Source organism: Neolamprologus brichardi, chromosome 11 (genome assembly GCF_056152115.1).
Source record: "Neolamprologus brichardi isolate AB-2024 chromosome 11, ASM5615211v1, whole genome shotgun sequence".
Lineage (NCBI taxonomy): Eukaryota > Metazoa > Chordata > Actinopteri > Cichliformes > Cichlidae > Neolamprologus > Neolamprologus brichardi.
The window spans coordinates 30,050,194-30,070,628 of NC_142114.1; the positions used below are offsets into that span (position 1 = coordinate 30,050,194).

At 42.8% G+C, this 20,435-nt stretch overlaps 1 protein-coding gene across 1 annotated transcript in view; it reads right to left on the reverse strand.

The window, feature by feature from the left end:
* LOC148100712 (uncharacterized) overlaps positions 1-18,192 on the reverse strand; it is a 42,294-nt gene extending 24,102 nt beyond the window's left edge. The window contains exons 1-16 of the mRNA XM_087848530.1: positions 17,856-18,192; positions 12,626-12,878; positions 10,955-10,983; positions 10,027-10,309; positions 9,760-9,800; positions 9,173-9,446; positions 8,415-8,462; positions 8,090-8,133; positions 4,164-4,449; positions 3,747-3,790; positions 2,194-2,479; positions 1,641-1,684; positions 1,064-1,334; positions 632-681; positions 470-543; positions 79-293 (exon numbers count right to left, since the gene is read on the reverse strand). Coding sequence (XP_087704656.1) covers positions 79-293; positions 470-543; positions 632-681; positions 1,064-1,334; positions 1,641-1,684; positions 2,194-2,479; positions 3,747-3,790; positions 4,164-4,449; positions 8,090-8,133; positions 8,415-8,462; positions 9,173-9,446; positions 9,760-9,800; positions 10,027-10,309; positions 10,955-10,983; positions 12,626-12,869 — 2,233 coding nt within the window. The 5' untranslated portion in view covers positions 12,870-12,878; positions 17,856-18,192. The remainder of the gene's footprint in view (positions 1-78; positions 294-469; positions 544-631; positions 682-1,063; positions 1,335-1,640; positions 1,685-2,193; positions 2,480-3,746; positions 3,791-4,163; positions 4,450-8,089; positions 8,134-8,414; positions 8,463-9,172; positions 9,447-9,759; positions 9,801-10,026; positions 10,310-10,954; positions 10,984-12,625; positions 12,879-17,855) is intronic.
* Between the last annotated feature and the right edge of the window lie 2,243 nt (positions 18,193-20,435).

A 20,435-nucleotide genomic window follows, 5' to 3' on the forward strand; every position in this document is an offset into this window, starting at 1 on the left:
AAGAACAGTTTATAACAGTTTGTGCGCTCACTGTCAGAAATGTCAAACATCTGAAATTCTTCCTTCATGTCCTCTTACCGATGCAGATCCAGTGTGGCAGGTGAACTTCATTTAACTTCCCAGCAGTGACTGTGACGTCCATCAGAGGACCTGCAGGCATGTATTGTCTGCTCTCCATCCTCTCCATGTGTCCCTCCCAAGATCTGAACTGGTACTGAAAGCTGGTCTTTCCCTTACAGACCCAGCGCAAGCCCGAGACTCTGCATTCAAAGTGTCCTGCTGCAGACTGAAGGCTGAAACAGGAATTAAATACACACTCATGAAGGAACAACAGAGTGAATGGAAACACAGAGAGTAGTCGTGTGAATTGGATGCAAAATGAAGAATTTCCTCTGGGAATAAATCCAAAGCTGAACTGTTTCCTGTAGTTCCAGTTTGCTGTGCTGCAGCATTCAGGAAGTTGATTTACCTGTAAGTTGGAGCCTCGTCTGCATCTGTACTGTTCACCTCAGGTTCAAGTTTAGTCCAATCACTGCAGTCCTGCTGCAGAGGACAGTCACTTTAGTCAATAAGTACACATGTTTCTAAAGAAAGAAACTTTAGGAATAAATGGATGAATGGAAGGGATTACCATCAGGCTCTGACAACCTCCAAGCTCTGAACTTCTTTCAGTTTTTCGTCCTTGTTGAGACACAAAGAATTCAAATGAATGATGTTATGCTGACATATAAAATCATCCTCTAACTGTCCACATGTTTGCTGTTTGATCACTTTATGCTGTGCAGTGCTGCTTCAACATCAGAACAACATGTTCAGCAGGACGTGCAGCTGAGTGACGTCTAAGATGATCAAAAGCTGATGAATTCAAATATTCTCACCAGTGATGTCAGAACAAGACAGAGACAGAGAGAAAGGTTGGATTCAGCTCTGATGATTTATGCAAAGTTATTTTTGTACGTCTGTTGTGTTTCCTCTTTATTTTAATGTTTGTTGATTAGAAGTTGTTTAAACAAGTTTATTGTAAATTATGAAAATCTATTTATTCAACTTTGTTTGGTCTCACCTGAGCTGCTCTCTGACAGCCTCAGCATCAGATCAGGTCTGTTCATGTCTGTTAAAACCTCCATGGTCACCTCCAAAGACTGATGACCAAGTTCATCCACCATCAGATTCACAAGTCTCTCTGTACTCTTTGTATACCAGTAACTCTCCATTTGTGGCAGGCCCATCTTAAAACACGTGAACGGCAGCAACTGCTTGAATTTCTTTAGATCCTTTTGACTGAATTCATTCAGCGTTTCCTGAATCTGTGTAACAGCTTCCTGTTCTTTTTCCTGTAAAACCAAAATAATGTATCACGTTACTGTATAATATCTCTGTTGGACGATTTAAAGATATCTTTTTATTTAATTTCCAGAGAAACTGTAGTAGAAATGTCAAATATTAATTAAAAAAAAGATGTCTTCATTAATATTTATATGTTTTAGAATAATCAGTGAAGAGACGGCTGGCGGTTTTGATATTTACTTCACTCTCTTTATGACCTGCAAAACTTCAAGTTTCATAAGAAAACATTATTTCATTTCTATCAATACTAAAAACTATTTTTTTTGTAAAAGCTGAGTTAAAGTCACACTCACTCTCTTCAACAGTGCAGCTCCATGTTCATCCACAGAGTGTTTCTCTGAGGAGGAAAGACATTTACAATCAACTCTGAGGATTCAAACATCATCACACATCCAAATAGAATCAGCCTTCAGACGACACAGATGATTTAAAAGAGAAAATCATGTGAAACTAAATAAAATGACACAAGAACCCAACAAAGAAACCCTCCATCCTGTCCAACCAAAGTAACTGGGGGTTCCCAGCTGTGATAATGAGAGAGGGTACACCTGTCCACCTCAGGTTTTAAACAGACAGACAACCTTTCACACCCACATTTAATTTAGAACCAGCAATAAAGCCAACAAGCATGTGTTTGGACTGGAAACCAGAGCACTCTGAGGAAAAGCATGCAGGCACAGGGAGAACATGCAAACTCCACACAGAAAGGTTCCAGCCAACCAGGAGGCTCAAACACACAACCTTCATGCTGTGAGGACACAGTGCTAACCACTGCACCACCATGACACCACCAACACAAAAACCTGTTGATGACACAGAGTTTACACTCATGCATGTTGGTCTCACCTCTGGATGCTGAGCTGCTCTCTGGTAACTTCTGCACCAGATCAGTTCTGTTCATGCGCATGAAAACTTCTCTGGTCACCTCCACAGACTGATGGCCAAGTTCATCCATCATCAGATTCACTACATCTGCTCTGTTTGATGATCGACTCAACCTACATGAGAAATATGACCGATTCCTCCCAGGAATGATCATCTGCAGGAGCCTCTTGAACTCCTCGAGCTCCTCATCACTCAAATCATTCAAAGTTTCTAAAAGCAGATGTTTAACAGCTGCCATTGTTGCCACCTGGAACAATAAACACAATCACGGGGTCACATATTTATTTAGCCAAACACAAGCGTCTATTTACTAATTGCGGTACATTTATCAAAAAAATGAAGAAAATATAAAACTGTGATCCACTTTTATGGGTTTGAATAGTTTTTCTTTACAGGCTGCAGTTCTTCTCTCACTGTGCAGATAAAAACTGAAATATATCCATCAAGAATCTTTCCCTGATTTCACATTATCTTTCATTCTTTATTAATATTTGTAAGTAGAATAAAGTTTCCTGTTTAATCTGAAAGTGTTTGATGTTTTCAGATTTCTCTGTCCTGTTGAAGAGTCAGGACAAATGTACATGCTGACACTTCCTCAGCTCATCCTCAGTGGTAAAGACATCCTGGTCTAAGGAGCTTGGAAAGAAAAGCGTCTGGACTTCTTTAAGTTGCTTGAAGATGTTTCACCTCTCATCCGAGAAGCTTCTTCAGTTCTAAGGTCAAATGGTGGAGAGTCCCAGATTTAAACCTAGTGGGAGTTTCCCCCCAAAGAGAGACAAAAGGACCCCCTGATGATCCTCTAATCACATGAGCCAAGGTGCGAAACTGGGTGTGGGTCCCAATCAGCCAGAGTTTCGAGGATGCCAGTGTTCACATTTTGGACAGACAGGACAGATGGTTTGAAAGAGGAGTGAAAGAAGCATCTATGTCCACTGTGAGCGACCATCTTTGAACAGAGGCGGTGGTTTACAACAGCAACTTTCTGCCATCTATAATCCAGTTTTGAGATTCCTCCCCAGACGCCTTAACGCCCACTCACATCCTGGGCCATCTGACCTCAGGAAATCACATGATAAGGTGGGGCCAGGTTTCACAATGAGCTCACCCAAAACCCTGGCTGATTGTGACCCACACCCATTTTCACACCTTGGCTCATGTGATTAGAGGATCATCAGGGGGTCCTTTTGTCCCTCTTTGGAGGGAAACTCCCACTAGGTTTAAATCTGGGACTCTCCACCATTTGACTTTAGAACTGAAGAAGCTTCTCGGATGAGAGGTGAAACGTCTTCAAGCAACTTAAAGAAGTCCAGACGCTTTTCTTTGCAAGCTCCTTAGACTACGATGACCTGGATGACTGAGAACCTTCACAGTCAAACTGAATGAAGCTTCAGTTTGTCACAAACATCCAGCAGAAATCATGAGAAAAATGACTCAACATGAGAACTGATGATACTTTAGTCCTCTGACTTTCAGCCTGCTGTCTTGTACTGAATCAGAGATGTGACATGACTCACTTTGTGGATCAGTGCAGAGCGTCGTTCATCCACAGAGTGTTTCTCTGAGGAGAAAAGTGCTCAAGGTCACTCATGACAAACACATTTAACAACTAACTGACAATTATTCAGGAAATATGACTTTGGAAAAATGGACAATATGCAGAATTACACTGAAACCTCCTCAGCAATAATAAACAGTATGAAGGAGTCATTTTTACTCCTCCTCACAAAGTATTTTTATTTAATCTGGTCTCATTTTTATGTATTTATTGAAGTATAATTTTCCAGAACAGCCATAAAATATGTTTTAAAGATGTGTTTTTTTTGTCTTTATTACAAATATTATTTATAAAGTCAAAGAAGACTTTAGTCAGACGTTTATCAGACATAAAAACAGTTTTATGATGTTAATGAGTTTTGATTTTGTTGTCTTACTTCGAGGCAGTGAGCTGCAGTCTGACAGCCTCTGAGCCAGATCAGTCCTCTTCATCTCCTTTAAGACCTCCATGATCTTCTCCACTGACTGTTGGCCGTAAGTCTGCACCATCAGAAACACTGTGTCCTGCAGGTCTGTCCCCATGTACCACATCCATGAGAAGTCTGATGAATATTTGTGAAGATGAATTTGTCGCAGGTTCAACTTGAACTCATGTAGCTCTCGATCATTGAGACCATCCAGAGTTTCCAGTAGCAGCTCAATAACAGACTCCATCGTTTCTACCTGGAAAATTCAAAGAAAATGTTCATGAGATAAATGTGACATTTCTCACTTTCAGGTTTGTTTGTTTGTTTGTCAAAGAGCGATTCAGAAGACCTTTATGAAAAAAACACCGAGGGAACAGTTTACCCTGCCCGGGATAGGGTTACCGGGGCCCCGCCCTGGAGCCAGGCCCGGGGAGGGTACCCGAGGGCGAGCGTCCGGTGGCCGGGCCTTAGTCCATGGGGCCCGGCCGGGCACAGCCCGAAGAGGAGACATGGGCCCATTCTCCCGCAGGCCCACCACCCGCAGGAGGCGCCATAGGGGTCGGGTGCATTGTGTGCCGGGTGGCGGCCAGGAGCGGAGGCCCTGGCAGACTGACCCCCGGCTGCCAAGACTGGCAATAGGGACATGGAATGTCACCTCTCTGGTGGGGAAGGAGCCTGAGTTAGTGCGTGAGGTTGAGAGGTACCGGCTAGATATAGTCGGGCTCACCTCTACGCATGGCTTGGGCTCTGGAACCAGTCTCCTGGAGAGGGGCTGGACTCTGTCTCAGTCTGGAGTTGCCCCTGGTGAGAGGTGGCGGGCTGGGGTGGGTATTCTAATATCCCCTCGGCTTGCTGCCAGTACGTTGGGGTTTTTCCCGGTGGACGAGAGGGTTTGTTCCCTGCGCCTTAGGGTCGGGGAATGGGTCCTGACTGTCATCTGCGCTTATGCGCCGAGTGGCAGTTCGGAGTACCCAGCCTTCTTGGAGTCCCGGTGGGGGGGGGGGGGGGGGGGGGGGGGGGGTGCTGGAAGGTGCTCCACCTGGAGACTCTGTTATCCTGCTAGGAGACTTCAATGCTCATGTGGGTAACGACAGCGAGACCTGGAGGGGCGTGATTGGGAGGAACGGCCTCCCTGATCTGAACCCGAGCGGTGCTTTGTTATTGGACTTCTGTGCTAATCACAGTTTGGCCATAACGAACACCTTGTTCGAACATAAGAGTGTCCATAAGTGCACGTGGCACCAGGACGCTCTAGGCCGTAGGTCGATGATCGATTTTGTAGTCGTATCACCAGACCTGCGACCATATGTTCTGGACACTCGGGTAAAGAGAGGGGCTGAGCGGTCAACTGATCACCACCTGGTGGTGAGTTGGATCAGGTGGCGGGGGAGGACGCTGGACAGACCTGGTGCACCTAAACGCGTAGTGAGGGTGTGCTAGGAACGACTAGCAGAGGCCCCAGTCCGCGAGATCTTCAACGCACACCTCCGGCAGAGCTTCAACAGCATTCCGAGGGAGGCGGGGGACATTGAGTCCGAATGGACCATGTTCAGCGCCTCCATTGCCGAAGCTGCTGCATTGAGCTGCGGCCGCAAGGTGGTTGGTGCCTGCCGTGGTGGTAATCCCCGAACCAAATGGTGGACACCAGAGGTGAAGGGAGCCACCAGGCTGAAGAAGGAGTCCTATCGGGCTTGGTTAGCCTGTGGGACTCCGGAGGCAGCCGACAGGTATCGACAGGCCAAGCAGAATGCGGCTCGGGCAGTGGCTGAAGCAAAAACTCGGGTGTGGGAGGAGTTCGGAGAGGCCATGGAAAAAGACTTTCGGACTGCATCGAAGAGGTTCTGGCAAACCGTCAGGCGTCTCAGGAGGGGAAAGTGGTGCTCTACCTACACTGTGTATAGTGCTGGCGGAGCGCTGCTGACGTCGACTGAGAAAATTGTCAGGCGGTGGAAGGAATACTTCGAGGACCTCCTTAATCCCACTGACGCGTCTTCCGAGGAGGAAGCAGAGTCTGGGGATGAGGGGAATGACCCGCCAATTTCCAGGGGCGAGGTCACTGAGGCAGTTAAACAACTCCTTGGTGGCAGAGCCCCTGGTGTTGATGAGGTCCGCCCCGAGTTCCTGAAGGCTCTGGACGTTGTAGGGCTGTCCTGGTTGACACGCCTCTGCAATGTTGCGTGGAGATCAGGGGCAGTACCCGTGGATTGGCAGACCGGGGTGGTGGTCCCCATCTTTAAGAAGGGGGACCGGAGGGTGTGTTCCAACTACAGGGGGATCACACTCCTCAGCCTCCCCGGGAAAGTCTATGCCAGGGTGCTGGAAAGGAGAGTTCGTCCGCTAGTCGAACCTCGGATGCAGGAGGAACAATGCGGTTTTCGTCCTGGTCGCGGAACACTGGACCAGCTCTTCATCCTCTCGAGGATACTTGAGGGTGCATGGGAGTTTGCCCAACCAGTCTACATGTGTTTTGTGGACTTGGAGAAGGCATTCGACCGTGTCCCTCGGGGTGTCCTGTGGGAGGTGTTGCGGGAGTATGGGGTGTCTGGCCCATTGCTACGGGCCATTTGATCCCTATACAACCGTTGCAAGAGCTTGGTTCGCATTGCCGGCAATAAGTCGGACTCGTTCCCGGTGGGTGATGGGCTCCGCCAGGGCTGCCCTTTGTCACCGGTTCTGTTCATAATTTTTATGGACAGGATTTCTAGGCGCAGCCAAGTGGCGGAGGGCTTTCGCTTTGGTGGCCTCAGAATCTCATCTCTGATCTTTGCGGATGATGTGGTTCTGTTGGCTTCATCGGGTGAGGGCCTCCAGCTCGCACTGGAGCGGTTCGCAGCCGAGTGTGAAGCAGCGGGAATGAGGATCAGCACCTCCAAATCTGAGGCCGTGGTTCTCAGTCGGAAAAGGGTGGAGTGCCCACTCCGGGTCGGGGATGAGTTCCTGCCCCAAGTGGAGGAGTTCAAGTATCTCGGGGTCTTGTTCGCGAGTGATGGGAGAAGGGAGCCGGAGATCGACAGACGGATTGGGGCTGCAGCTGCAGTAATGCAGACGCTGCACCGGTCCGTCGTGGTGAAGAGGGAGCTGAGTGTAAAAGCGAAGCTCTCAATTTACCGGTCGATCTACGTCCCTACCCTCACCTATGGCCACGAGCTGTGGGTAGTGACCGAAAGGACGAGATCGCGGATACAAGCGGCGGAAATGAGCTTCCTCCGAAGGGTGGCTGGCCTCTCCCTTAGAGATAGGGTGAGAAGTTCGGCCATCCGGGAGGGGCTCAGAGTAGAGCCGCTGCTGCTCCACATCAAAAGGAGCTAGCTGAGGTGGTTCGGGCATCTGACAAGAATGCCCCCTGGGCGCCTCCTGGGTGAGGTGTTCCAGGCATGTCCCACCGGGAGGAGGCCCCGGGGCAGACCCAAGACACGCTGGAGAGATTATATCTCTCGGCTGGCCTGGGAACGCCTTGGTGTTCCCCCGGATAAGCTGGAGGAGGTGGCTGGGGAGAGGGAGGTCTGGGCCTCTTTGCTTAGGCTGCTGCCCCCGCGACCCGGCCCCATAAAGCGGATGAAGATGGATGGATGGATGGATGGATGGATGGATTGTTTTCTCATCAACACTTTACAAATGTAGATGTGTTTAGATGACATCATCCATCACATAAGGTGATGATGTCATTGGTCATATTTGTCACAATGATCACAAACAGCTGATTAACAATTATTCTGCTTCTGTTAACAAGTTCAGGACTTTTCTGACCTGCTGCAGACCTACCTCACTGCACACGCTCAACTTATCAAACTTTGACTTTTCCAATCAAATCATTTGTTTCTATTGAAGATTTCTATCCTGTATTTATGAAATGAAAGCTGGATGATCTGAAGTCAGACAGATGTGACATGACTCACTTTGTGGATCAGTGCAGGCCAACGTTCATCCTCAGAGTGTTTCTCTGACAGAAAAGAAATATTAAAAGGTTCATTCATGACTGATTTAACATCAGTGTTAATAATCAGACACTTTGAAATAACTGATGCTTTGATTTCATTCTGATGATCCTTGTAAGTTGGATTAATAACAACATTAAACTTGTTAACATGAAGTCATATTTGATGGGAAACTATCAAAGTGTGAGGAAATGATCCAGTTCTGTTTCATTCAGGAATTCTTCTTCTTCTTCATCTTCATATCAATGAGTGTATTTATTGATTCATGTGTTTTCTGGACACTGACCTTTCTCTGTTTCCTCCACATCAAATCCTTCAGCTGATGATCCTGCAGCTGCAACACATTGAATACAAACTGTAACTACATGATACAGACACTGTGTGTGTCCTTTATGTGTGCTCATCCTGAGTATAACACTGAGTCCTGACAATAAAAAGCTTTAATGTTTCACTTTCAGCTGTGCTGACTGAAGGCAGGAGGAGGCCATAGTTACACAATCACAGAGAAATCAATGAAAACACTTTGGAATCATTTACCTCATACAGGTCGTCTGTCTCCATAGTGGAGTTTAAATCAAAGCTAACATGAAGATCTATTTACAATACAAGACTGATATTAATGAGCTCAAAATGCAAGAATTTTATGAAACAAACAAAGAAAAAATATTTTCAAAGGAAAGAAGTTCAAAGAGCTTTAAAACAACATTTACTAAAGAAAGTCACTGATTCAATAACCTGAATATTTTTACTTTAAAACATTGAAATATGAAAACAAATCTGATTAATTTTACTGTGTTTGTACAACCTGAATGTGTTAATTTATCAACGTGTGTCCAAAATAAATCAGAGGAAACAAATTCTTTCATTTTAAGATAATAAAGTTTATATTATGCAGTTCTTGTTGTGAGTTTCTCTGATTTAATTCTTTTAATTTTGTTTTCAGTTTGTAAGCTGTAATATTATGATTTTAATACTTTTACACTCAGTTAAAAACCATATTTATTGACATTATTACAGACACTCTGACAGATTATTTCCTCTTACCTTTGAGTCCTGAGCTGCTCTTTGACAGCCTCTGCCCCAGATCAGTTCTCTGCATGTCTGTTAAAACCTCCCTGATCACCTCCACAGACTGATGACCACATTTATCAATGATATTATTCACTGTTTCTCTTCTGTCATCACTCAGTTTGATTTGTGGAAGACTTTTCTGAAACCGAGTGAACTGCAGGAACAACATGAATTTGTTGAGATCCTGATCACTCAAATCCTCCAGTGTTTCTAGAAGCAGATCTGTAACAGCTGCCATTGTTGCAACCTGGAAAATTCAAAGCAAACATTCATAAAGAAAACATGTTTCCTCACTGAGAAAATTACAGATTTATGTTTTTGTAGCTGTTTTAAACTTTGAATGTTGTCAATGTTTTCTCTGAAACACTTTGTTTTCTTTTATTATCTTATTTATTAAGATGTATTTATGTAAACACACTTTTTATAAATGTTTGATTTTTAATCTAAAAACATTTCTGTGACAACTGTTTAATCTAAATGATGAAATTATGATTTTCAAACTGCATCTTATTGAATCAAAGCTGAACTCTGCAGAGTCAGACAGATGAGACGTTACTCACTTTATGGATCAGTGCAGACAGATGTTCATCCAGATGTTTGTCTGAAAAAAGAGAAATTAACAGAAATAGAAATAAGTGTTTAATAAAAGCTAATCGAGCTTTAAAAAAATACACAGAGATCAACAAAAAAAAGTTACATTTAAACCTGCTGAACATCATTTTCTGCTCGTCAACAATGCTCTCTTTTCTCTGTAAATCTGACTGTTTCTAATATGAACTGAAGCAGAAACACTTTTATGATTTTAACATGTTTTGTCTTTATCTTACTTTGAGCTTCTGAGCTGCTGTCTGTCAGCCTCTGAGCCAGATCAGTCCTCTTCATCTCCTTTAAAACCTCCACGATCTTCTTCACTGACTGTTGGCCAAAAGTCCTCATCATCAAAAACACCTCGTCCTGCACGTCGTGCAGGTGTGACATGAACAACAGATTCCTTAGGACCAGTGAGCCACCTTCTCTTTCCAGGATCTCGATGAAGTTCTCGGGCTCGCTGCCTCTCAGATCAGCCAGTGTCTCCAAAAGCAGCTCAATAAGAGACTCCATCGTTTCCACCTGGTAAAAATAGAGGTCACATGACAGCGATGCACCATTCAAATGTCTGTTTGATTTTTAATCAACAGAAACATTTTAGTGTGCTAAAAATAAATTCATGTTTGAATCCAATTCTTTCTAAAAACCTGAAAAGATGACCTTTGACCTTCAGACATAAAGCTGCGTCTTTTTAAGGTCATGACCCGTCGACCAGATGTAGAGCAGAAAATAACCTCCATGAACATCTGGTGCTCGGTGGGTACCTGCTTGGATTCGTTTTTTATTTCTTGGCTCATTTTTTCCTCTTTTTGAAGGATTTAATTTTCATGAACAGGTTTGTGACTCTGTTTCACTGCCTGACTGTAACTCTGTCAAAGACTGAGCTACAAAAACTGCAGTGAGTCTCCTGATTTTACAAACAGAGGGGAGCTTTAACTGCTCACATCTTTACTGATAAACAGAAAGACTTGAATTTAATCTGCTTTTAAAATGTAAATAAGGTTTAATATTTCTATACCAATCATGTACAAAACTCATGTGTACATGACATAGCTGCAGCTTGAATTTCATGTGTATGATTTCTGTTTAAGATGAAGATCATTTTCAGTCTTCATCTACTGACTCAAAGCTGAACTGTGTGAAGTCGACTGATGTGACGTTACTCACTCTCTGGCTCAGTGGAGGAAACTGTTTGTCTGAGGAGAAAAGAAAGAGAAAAAGTCAGATTAGAAACTGTTTGATCATCAGGCTTTATGAGGATTTAGAACACAAAAGATTTCACATCAAAGTGACACTTAAACCTCGTTAACTCTCATCACACCCACATGTTTAACATACATGAACTACTGACTGCAGTCTCTGAGAACTCCAAGAACAATTTACTGTGAGAAGCAAACATAACAGTAAAATGTATTTCTATGAAAGCAGGACATCACATATGTAGTTAATGTCCTCAAGAAACAATTATTTTTTCAAAGTTATAATTAATTTTAATATTTTTAAAAAATATTGAAATAAAAATCTACTTTTTTTCTTTAACCCCATTTTATCCAAACTACGTGATTGAGATTCTGATATCAAATCAAATCTATTTATTTATATAGCACTTTTCACAGGATAAAAACCACAAAGTGCTTCACAGTAATATAAAACAGAAATACATAAAATACATTAATAATAAAACACAGCACAAATCTAATTAAAAGCCAATCTAAATAAATGAGTCTTAAGCTGCTTTTTAAAAGAATAAATACAATCAAGGCAACGTAATGATGTAGGGAGAGCATTCCACAGCCTGGGGGCCACCGCTCTAAAAGATCTATCACCTCTGGTCTGATAACTTCTAGTCTGGAAAGTTCCCCATCCAGACGATGAAGGCAGTGATGGCATCTGAGTCTTTCTTCTTTATAAACACTGACAGATACTAGATACTGTGTGTTACTTTAATTTAGGACCAGCTGCAACTGAATAAATTCAGAATACAGTTAATAAGTCCCATTTATTAAAACTGTAAAGGTGGAATTGTTTGACTGGAGTCCTCTGAGACCTAAAAACATTTGTATTTTTAAAGAAGCACCAATCAAAGCAGAAATAGAAAATTGTGTGAAACATTAGCAACAAACTGACAAATTCATTAAAAATTTAAATGACAGAAAAAAACATCTGTGAGGTATGACAAAAATCTACCACAGACTTCAGTCAGTGTGATGAGGGTTAATAGTGACATAATTATAACCTGTAGAGCTGCTTGAAGACTTTTCAACCATGTTGAATGATGTTGGATGTTTTTGTTCTGATCAAAATACTGTAACTGAGCTTGTGTAACAGTGTTTATGTTGTATGTGATTCCATAATAACCACAATGGATTAGTGATGTTTATTGGCTCAGTGGCGCCCTCTCTCAGAGGCAGTGGATCACTGCACTGTGTGGGATCATTAGGTGCATGTGTGTGACCACTATACAGAGCATGTGACCTCTGTAACTGTCTAACTGTTAATAAGAAGAGTTTCAGTGGTTTGTTGTAATTGTGAAGTCCTGAAACAGTCACATAATATCACTGCACACCGGCTAGAAGCTGCTATTATTTTGTAGTGTGCTGTGTTTGAGCCTCCTGTAATGAGCCAACCTGCCTGACCTGCACATATTCTGCTCTAATCCACGTTATAAAAAGCAGCACTAAAATATAAACGTCTTTGTTCATCATTCACTACACAACACAGAGTCAAGAGATTTTTCTATCAGTCAGCACCTGGTTTCATATGAATGTGATAAACTATGTGCAGTATTCTCACATATTTAAGTCTTTGTTCTCTTATTTGCGTTTCATGAGGTGATACCTGATAATCTCTGCACCAGATCAGTCCTGTTCATCTTCATTAAAGCCTTTCTGGTCTCCTCCACACTCTCTCCTCTGTACGTCTCGTCCATCAGCTCCACTACATCCTGTGTGTTTGCTGTTTCCAGTCGGCCCCTTGGCTTGGATGATAGATCTTTCTCCAGTTCAATGAGGGACTTGAACTCAGCAAAGTCCTCTGGACTCAACTGGTTCAGTGTTTCAATGAGCAGCTTCTTAGTCGTCATAGTTACCACCTGGAAAATGAAGAAATCATATTATACATGAAGGACAGCATGTCTGCTGTTTGTTCATTTGATGGATGGAAACTGACTGCTTTGTATTTCACTAATGACAACATTACTGACATGGACGTTTGTTACTTTTCATGAAAAACTGTGATTGGACGTGAACGTCAAACATCAGCTTGAAACTTGAATAAAATTGTGTAATAAAAACATGCAACCCACAGCAGCGTGTGAGTGTGTGAGTGTGAGTTCAGCTTGTTGGAAAGGCCCTCCACAACAGTCTCGTTTTCTTTTTTTCTTTTTATGTTTTCTTTTGTCCCGTTTGGATCTTTAGCATCAGAATTGTTGTCTTAAGGCCAAGAAAGATGCCAATTGGATTTATTTTACCAAGTGGATCATCGTGGCCTTGCCATATTGGTCCATTTGATTGACCTTTATTATAATTATGTATTTATTTTATTTTCGGTTGCTACAAACAGGACAGACATGACTGGGGGATAGGACAGGGAGAAAGAATGAAAGAAAGAGAGGGAGAGAAAGAAAACCAGAGGGGAGAAGAGACGGTGAGAAAGGGGGGAAGAAAGAAAGAAAAACAAACAAAACACCTGGATCACCTGTATGGAGAAAAAAAAACAGAAGAGAAAGCAAACAAAAAAAGAGCAACATAATAAAAACAGCACCATCACAATAAACTAGCTAACAGTAGATAACAGTAGATACTAAATATTAAACGCTATTGTGCAGCACGCAAGAAAGACAGCGCACAATGTGCTTTGAGGCAGCAGCCAAGAAAGGTGTAGTCCGCGACTGTGAACACCCGTGTGAACACCTGTGTGTACACCTGTGTGAACACCTGTGTGAACACCTGTGTGCACACCTGTGTGGATCAGCATGCTTGTATTCCAAAGGTTTCTCCATGTAACGATCTGCTAGGGAGTGTGGGGGGCCATAGCCCCGTCCCCCAGGGCATGAAGCAGGTATGGAGGAGATCCAGGCCCCAGACATCCAAAGGCCCCAGAGTACGAGGACCCGAGGAGGACCACGAAAGGGGGGGAACCGTGCCACCCTCCTGGGAAGAGCTGAGTAGAGCCCCAAACGAGAGGTCACCCAGCAGCTACGGAGCAGAGGCCAGAGGGGGTTGCAGTGGCGTGCCCGCGGGCTCTGCTGGCAGCCAGCTGTGCCAGAGAGGACCGAGCTTCAGGCCCAGAGGCCAGAGGGCAGAGGGCACCCCACTCCCCGGAAGGGGCCCAGCCTGGCCACAGATCGATCTTACGTGCTGCACAATAATGTTTAACATTTAGTATTTACTGTTATATTCCCATAGATCATCATGATGTTGTTTATTCTATTGCTCTCGTCTTCTTCTGCTTGTTTTCTTTTGTCTTTCTCAACAGGTGATCCAGGTAAAAAAAAAAAAAAATTCTTTCTCTCCCTCTCTTTCTTTCATTCTTTCTCCCTGTCCTATCCCCCAGTCATGTCTGTCCCGTCTGTAAAGACCAAAAATAAAATAAATACATAATTATAATAAAGGTCAATCAAATGGACAAATATGGCAAGGCCATGATGATCTAATTGGTAAAGTAAAGCATCTTTCTTGGCCTTCAGGCAACAATTCTGATGCTAAAGATCCAAACGGGACAGGCAAAAAAAAAAAAAAAAATTCTGTCCTGAGGAAATTTGAGGTTGCAGATGTCACCCATCACTATACTGTACCCCAAAGTGTAAAACATGACATTTCCTGTTCCCACTAGGTGGCGCTGTCCCTGATGTCAAATGTGACAGTTGAAATTTGTTCAGGGCTGAAGTCTTGTCATATGTGTGCTCTTTGGTCCACAGTGGCGGTCCTAGCCTGTTTGGCGCCCTGGGCGAACACTCCCTCTGCCCCCCCCCCCCCCCCCCCCCACACACACACACACACTCCCTCTGAACCCCCCCCCCCCCCCTCCCGCACACACACAGACAAAACATATTAAGGATTGTACATTAACATAAAACTGTTGTACACACACACATATGAAGACAGAGAGAGTATGCATAGTATGCAAACGGCTCCCAAACAGCCATCATAATTTGTCATACAATGAGAACAGGACAAATCAACAATTAACAATGACTAATTAATATTAAAATCTGTAACATAATGTATTGTTTGGAGTTTAGTCTGTTACTGTTACTATTTTTACCATTTCTTTTTGGAGCAACTGTAACGCACATAATTTCCTTAGAGATTAATAAAGTATTCTGATTCTGATAGTTTCAGGATGACCTGCCATTATCCAATCACACATCTGCTTACCTGCATCTTTTGCTCGTTTCTCCTCCTCTTCTTTTCTCTTTTTTCTAAACTGAGCACCTGATGGCTTTGAACTTTTCTTGTTCATCTTCCATTGGTTTTAATTTTGCACTCCAGTATGAACACAAATCCCCCAACTCGAGGATCACCACAACATAACCTAACACACCTACACCTTAGTTCACAGATTCACTTTGTCTAAGGTGCATTTCTGAGATTTCACACAGCCCAGGACTCAAATCATGAATCCATAATGAGCTTGGATTTACAACATTATGAATGAAATGTGCTCTATTTGGAAGCAGCAGGCCCCCCCTCCCCTTTCGACGGGTTGTGTGTGAGACTTTAAATCATCAAACTGTAAATTATAAATTATAAATTGTTATTGATCCCTTTACCCCGAGTCCTAAAGTGTATATTTATTTTCTTACTCTTCTTATATTTATTGTTTGTTTACTTGCACTGCTGTAACTGGAGCCTCGTCGTCTCGTCTCTATATACTGGACTGTATGTAGTGGAGATGACAATAAAGTTTACTTTGACTTCAGCAGCGAGCATGCGCACCGAGGGCTCTCGCGCTCACTTTTCGTGTATAGAATTTCGAAAAAACATCGGTGAAAATTATAAGTCTGTATCATGATGTCTGGTGTTTTTGTGATTGTTGGTTTGTTTTTTATTTTGTTTTACTTTGCGAGTTGGTTATTAGATGCTGCTCCAGCCAGCCAGAGAATCCCCCGTCGCCCCGCCCTCTCCTCCCTGTGTCACAAGCAGCAGGCGCACCTCGCAAACGGAGGGCGTCCTTACTCCCAGCAAAGATAGAAAACCGATCGGTGCCTGTGACATTCCCAATATGCGCTGGCTGACGTCGGGGCAGCATGAGTACGAGCATTTTTTTTTTGCCGATGCCGGTGATGCCGCCCCGGGCAACCGCCCGCGTCGCCCGTATCTAAAACCGCTACTGTTGGTCCCGGTCGGACAATGTATGACAGAGTGAGAGGCAATAAGATTTTCATGGCGAATCATCGAAATTCGCCGCGGCGCCACGGCCTCACCGTGTCCCGAAAACTCAAAAGCTCCGCAATTTAACATGGCCCAGGTGTGTAGTTGACACTGACCAAATATGAAGGTTATGCAATCAAACCCCAAATAGGTGGCGCTACGGAGCCATTTTCCAATGCTCATATGTAAAACCAAGGGCGTAGATTTGGCATGGACGGAAGGGACGTGTCCCCACCAATAATTTGATCTATTCGAGTAAAGAAAATCAAACTCGATAGAAAGAAAGAAAAAAGATCTGTCAGCGTCTCATTCACCCAGCGGTGCAGAAAGAGTTAAATTACTTCTCTACTGGAGTCCTACCTCATGTGACAAATATGGCCAATGTGATTGGCTGAGCCTTTCAGGGAGCTCTGTTTAGTTTTAGCAGCGGCAAACCTGCGCTGCGAGGAGGAGAGGAGGACGGCAGCAAAGAGGAAGAACCTGGATATAAGAAAATGTTTTTCAAAGAAACCTGCAAGTCACTTAAAGTCAAGTTCACTCATAAAATCTGTCCATCATAATAACGTTACAGGCTATGCTAGGCAATACATGCCCCTCTTATTACTCTTTCTGGGTTGCAAAATAAACTTTTAAAACATTTTCAGGCGAGAATGTAGCTGTGCAAACTTCAAATATCTGAACCGGGGAGAACAGCAAACTCCCGGTACATCGTTTTAGGCTTTGGCCCACATCAGTCAAACATTGTATGTAACCATGAATAACGTGTTACCATGGCCACCAGCAGAGACCGGACAGTATAGATGTAAAACAAACATGCCAGCAGTTTATCTCAGTTAACGAGAGGAGCAGGCCTGTGTTTGGCTGCTTCACATAGTGGACATTGAGTTGTTGTGTGGGACACCAGTAGTCCATGTTGCTGTAACAGTAGTTCATGTTTAGAATAGAAAATCCCAGCTCACTGAGTTGATCGGGGCAACAGTGCCTAAAATGTTGCATAATGTTGCTGAGAGATCTTTTACTTTGTGGTAATCTTAGTTTTATGGACAAAACCCACCAGGTCATTCAGTGTTCCCTTAGTGCTAATGTACAAGAGATGTTGGTGTACTATAACTGAACTAATGTTGTTAAGTCCTTAAAGTCATATTCTTTTATTGTCATGACTGTATTTGAAGCTATTTTTATGTTTGTATGATACCTGATTTATATGAAATATGGCTGAAGTAAACTAAACTCTAAAATACTTAGTCAGTCATTTGTTTAATAGTAATTTAACATTATATAATTCACATATAAAACTATGAATTGTGATTTTAAATGGTTGAAAAGCATGTAGAATAGCATATGTAGGCAAGTATATTTCTCCTTTTATCAAGAAGCAAAAACAAAAAGGAAAAAAAAAGAAACCGGGCAGGGTTCGGTGGTTGAATCATCCGTCCCCACCAATGCCAAAACCAAATATACGCCCATATGTAAAACCATTAAAATACGAAATGTTTCACCAGACCTGATGCGTGTGCAAAACGTCATGAGTTTTTGAGCATGTTTAGGCCCTCAAACAGGCACTTGTTTTGCCTGAATAATAATAATAAGAAGAAACAGAGCAGATACTAGAGGGCCTTCGCACTCCCCCAACAAGGAAGCAGAACTACGAATGTGAACTTCCAGGAGGAAGCAGAACTTAATGCCGCGCTTACCTTCAATACTTCATGTAAAATGTGAACACCTGGAATCACTGCTGATGGAAAATCATTCTTCAGTGTTTGTGAAGCAGCTTAGTGTGAGGCACTGTTCTCCCGCTGCTTTCTCTCACTTTCTGTAAACGCTGAGGCGGAAAAACTTCCGCTTTTCTGCGTCTCTCTCCTCCCAGCTGTCAGCCCGCCTGAATAACGGAGGCGCCTTGATGCGACTGTTGTTCTCATTTTGCGCCATAGAAATAAACCGAGTTGAAATAGATGTTACCGCCTTTCCATCAACGTTACCTTTGGCTCAGGTATGAGTAGAAAGAGTGACGTCGTGTCTCTTTAATCAGTCTCTGCATCTCCAAAGCAACAACGGATACACCGAGTTTAATAAATACTGAATCCGTTAATAATAATAAAAAGTTCCATAATCCAAAGTAAACATCACATTCACATGCTAACTAGAGCTACTTATGTCTGACTGAACACGCAAGTTTTTAAGCTGTAATTTACCACAGACGGTATAAATCTTTAATACTGTGTGTTTCTGTTATTCACTAAACATTTGTCAACGACCAGGAAGACCTGCAGTTTCCTGGAGAGCCAACAGGGGGCGAAACCAACCCACTGAATTAACAATGGTACAGGGAGGAAGGCCGGTTTGAGGGCAGAGTCCTTCACTCTGTCATCAGTGGAAACATTATTGCTGCGGACTCCACATTAACACTGTGAGAAGCATCCAGTTTCAAAGATGCTTTGTCTGTTTCATCGTGTATAATGTTCAAGATGAGGATGATTTACAGCCTGAATCTACTGAATGAAAGCTGAGTTAAAGTCACACTCACTCTCTTCAACAGTGCAGCTCCATGTTCATCCACAGTCAGGACCATGAAAAACACCGTGTCCTGCAGGTCTGTCCTCATGTAGATGATTCTTTGGATGTCTGACTAATGTTTGTAATGAATTTTACACAGGACGTCCTTGAAAACCTCAAGTTCCCAGTAATTCAGACCAGCCAGGGTTTCCAAAATCAGCTTATAACGTCCTTAATGACAAACCAGAGCATCAGTGTCACAGTACCTGCTGAAATCTATCAGAATTCATATGCTCCCCATAATTTATGTAAAATATTTGTGAAAACGTTTTCTCAGTCTAGAAAAATTGTGGAAAATTTGGGTGAAAATGCATTAGCCATGGCATAAGCACGTCTGACCTAAATATAGTTTTTCTTCCATCACATTTTGTATCCTAGTCTGAAAAGCAGGCCCCAGAAAGTCTGTTCATCGGCACAAAGCTTCAACTAAATGAAAGATGAGGGCTGCTTCCTCTCAAATGGACTGTCACTAAAAAAAACCTGACCTCTGACTGTGTGGTAACCAAGCAGCAAGAAACCAAAAATATTTGTATTTGTAATGTACTCTGCTCTAATTATTAATTAAAACATGCTCTCCACGTGAAAAACAACAAGAGAGAAGGTGAGGAGTGAGTGAAACTACACAAAGTCCAACAGTGGATAAATAAGCCTCATCGGTCGATCTTTAATTTATAATTATGTCCCAATAACATCAGCAATACAAGAACACAAGAACACTCATGCTCTGACCTAACATGAACCTAAAACCAGCAGCTCTTTATATAACTTATAATTATAAACTATTATCAATTACATTAGTTTAAAAATGACTTAATCCTTGCTAACCTTTGAGGACTCATCTAAAATTTGTCCACCTGGTAAATCATTCTTGCTGCGTGAGCAGGAGCTTGTCTGTGGTTTAATGCAACTTATTTTTTCTCAGTGTGAGAAACTAGTTCCATCTCTCTCTCTCTCTCGCTCTCTCTGATCTTTCTGGGGTTTATTTTAAGGTTTGTAAAAAAAAGTGCCTATAGCGGTGCCCCTTGGCCTCTTTTGGCACTGTTATTTAGGGCTGATCCTCAAATCTGATGTCTCCTTTTAATCAACATTTTCACTCCCCAAAACAGCAGCTAAACAGAATTTAAATAATAGGCTTTTTCATTAACTTTCAGTAAAACGCTTCACATCACATTCTCAGATATGCATTCACAAACTAACCAGATGTATATTTCTTTCTGGTTGTAACTCATTAAAGATATTGTAAATCATATGCAGTGTGTGTCTTCCTTTACTAATTGTTTGTCATTAGACAGGAAGACCTGTGGTTTGCTGGAGCAGCAACGAGAAGCAGAAATGTAGCACATAATGTTTAACAACTAAGAACAGGAAACATAAGGGGACTATCCAAACCCAATGAACTCAATTTATTGGGTTAACTTTATTCGTTTGATAAATTTCATCATGTTTTTGATAGAATGCTTCACTGTAATTAAAAATAAATGCATTTTAATTCTGACACATTATAGTGTGTGAGTGTTTTGTTTTTTTTCTTAAAGCAGGGCAGGTCGTTTAGTTCCACAGCCTTTCATGGAGAAGTGTCCCGTGCGCCCCCTGCTGGCCGCTGGCTGAACTGCAGCCACTTACTGTACAATAACACGAAGCCGCTGCTGGTCGTCTCTGGGTCGACAGAGGGCGCTATCGCAGGGAGGAATACAGAGATATCGCAACCTTTGAGGAAGCAG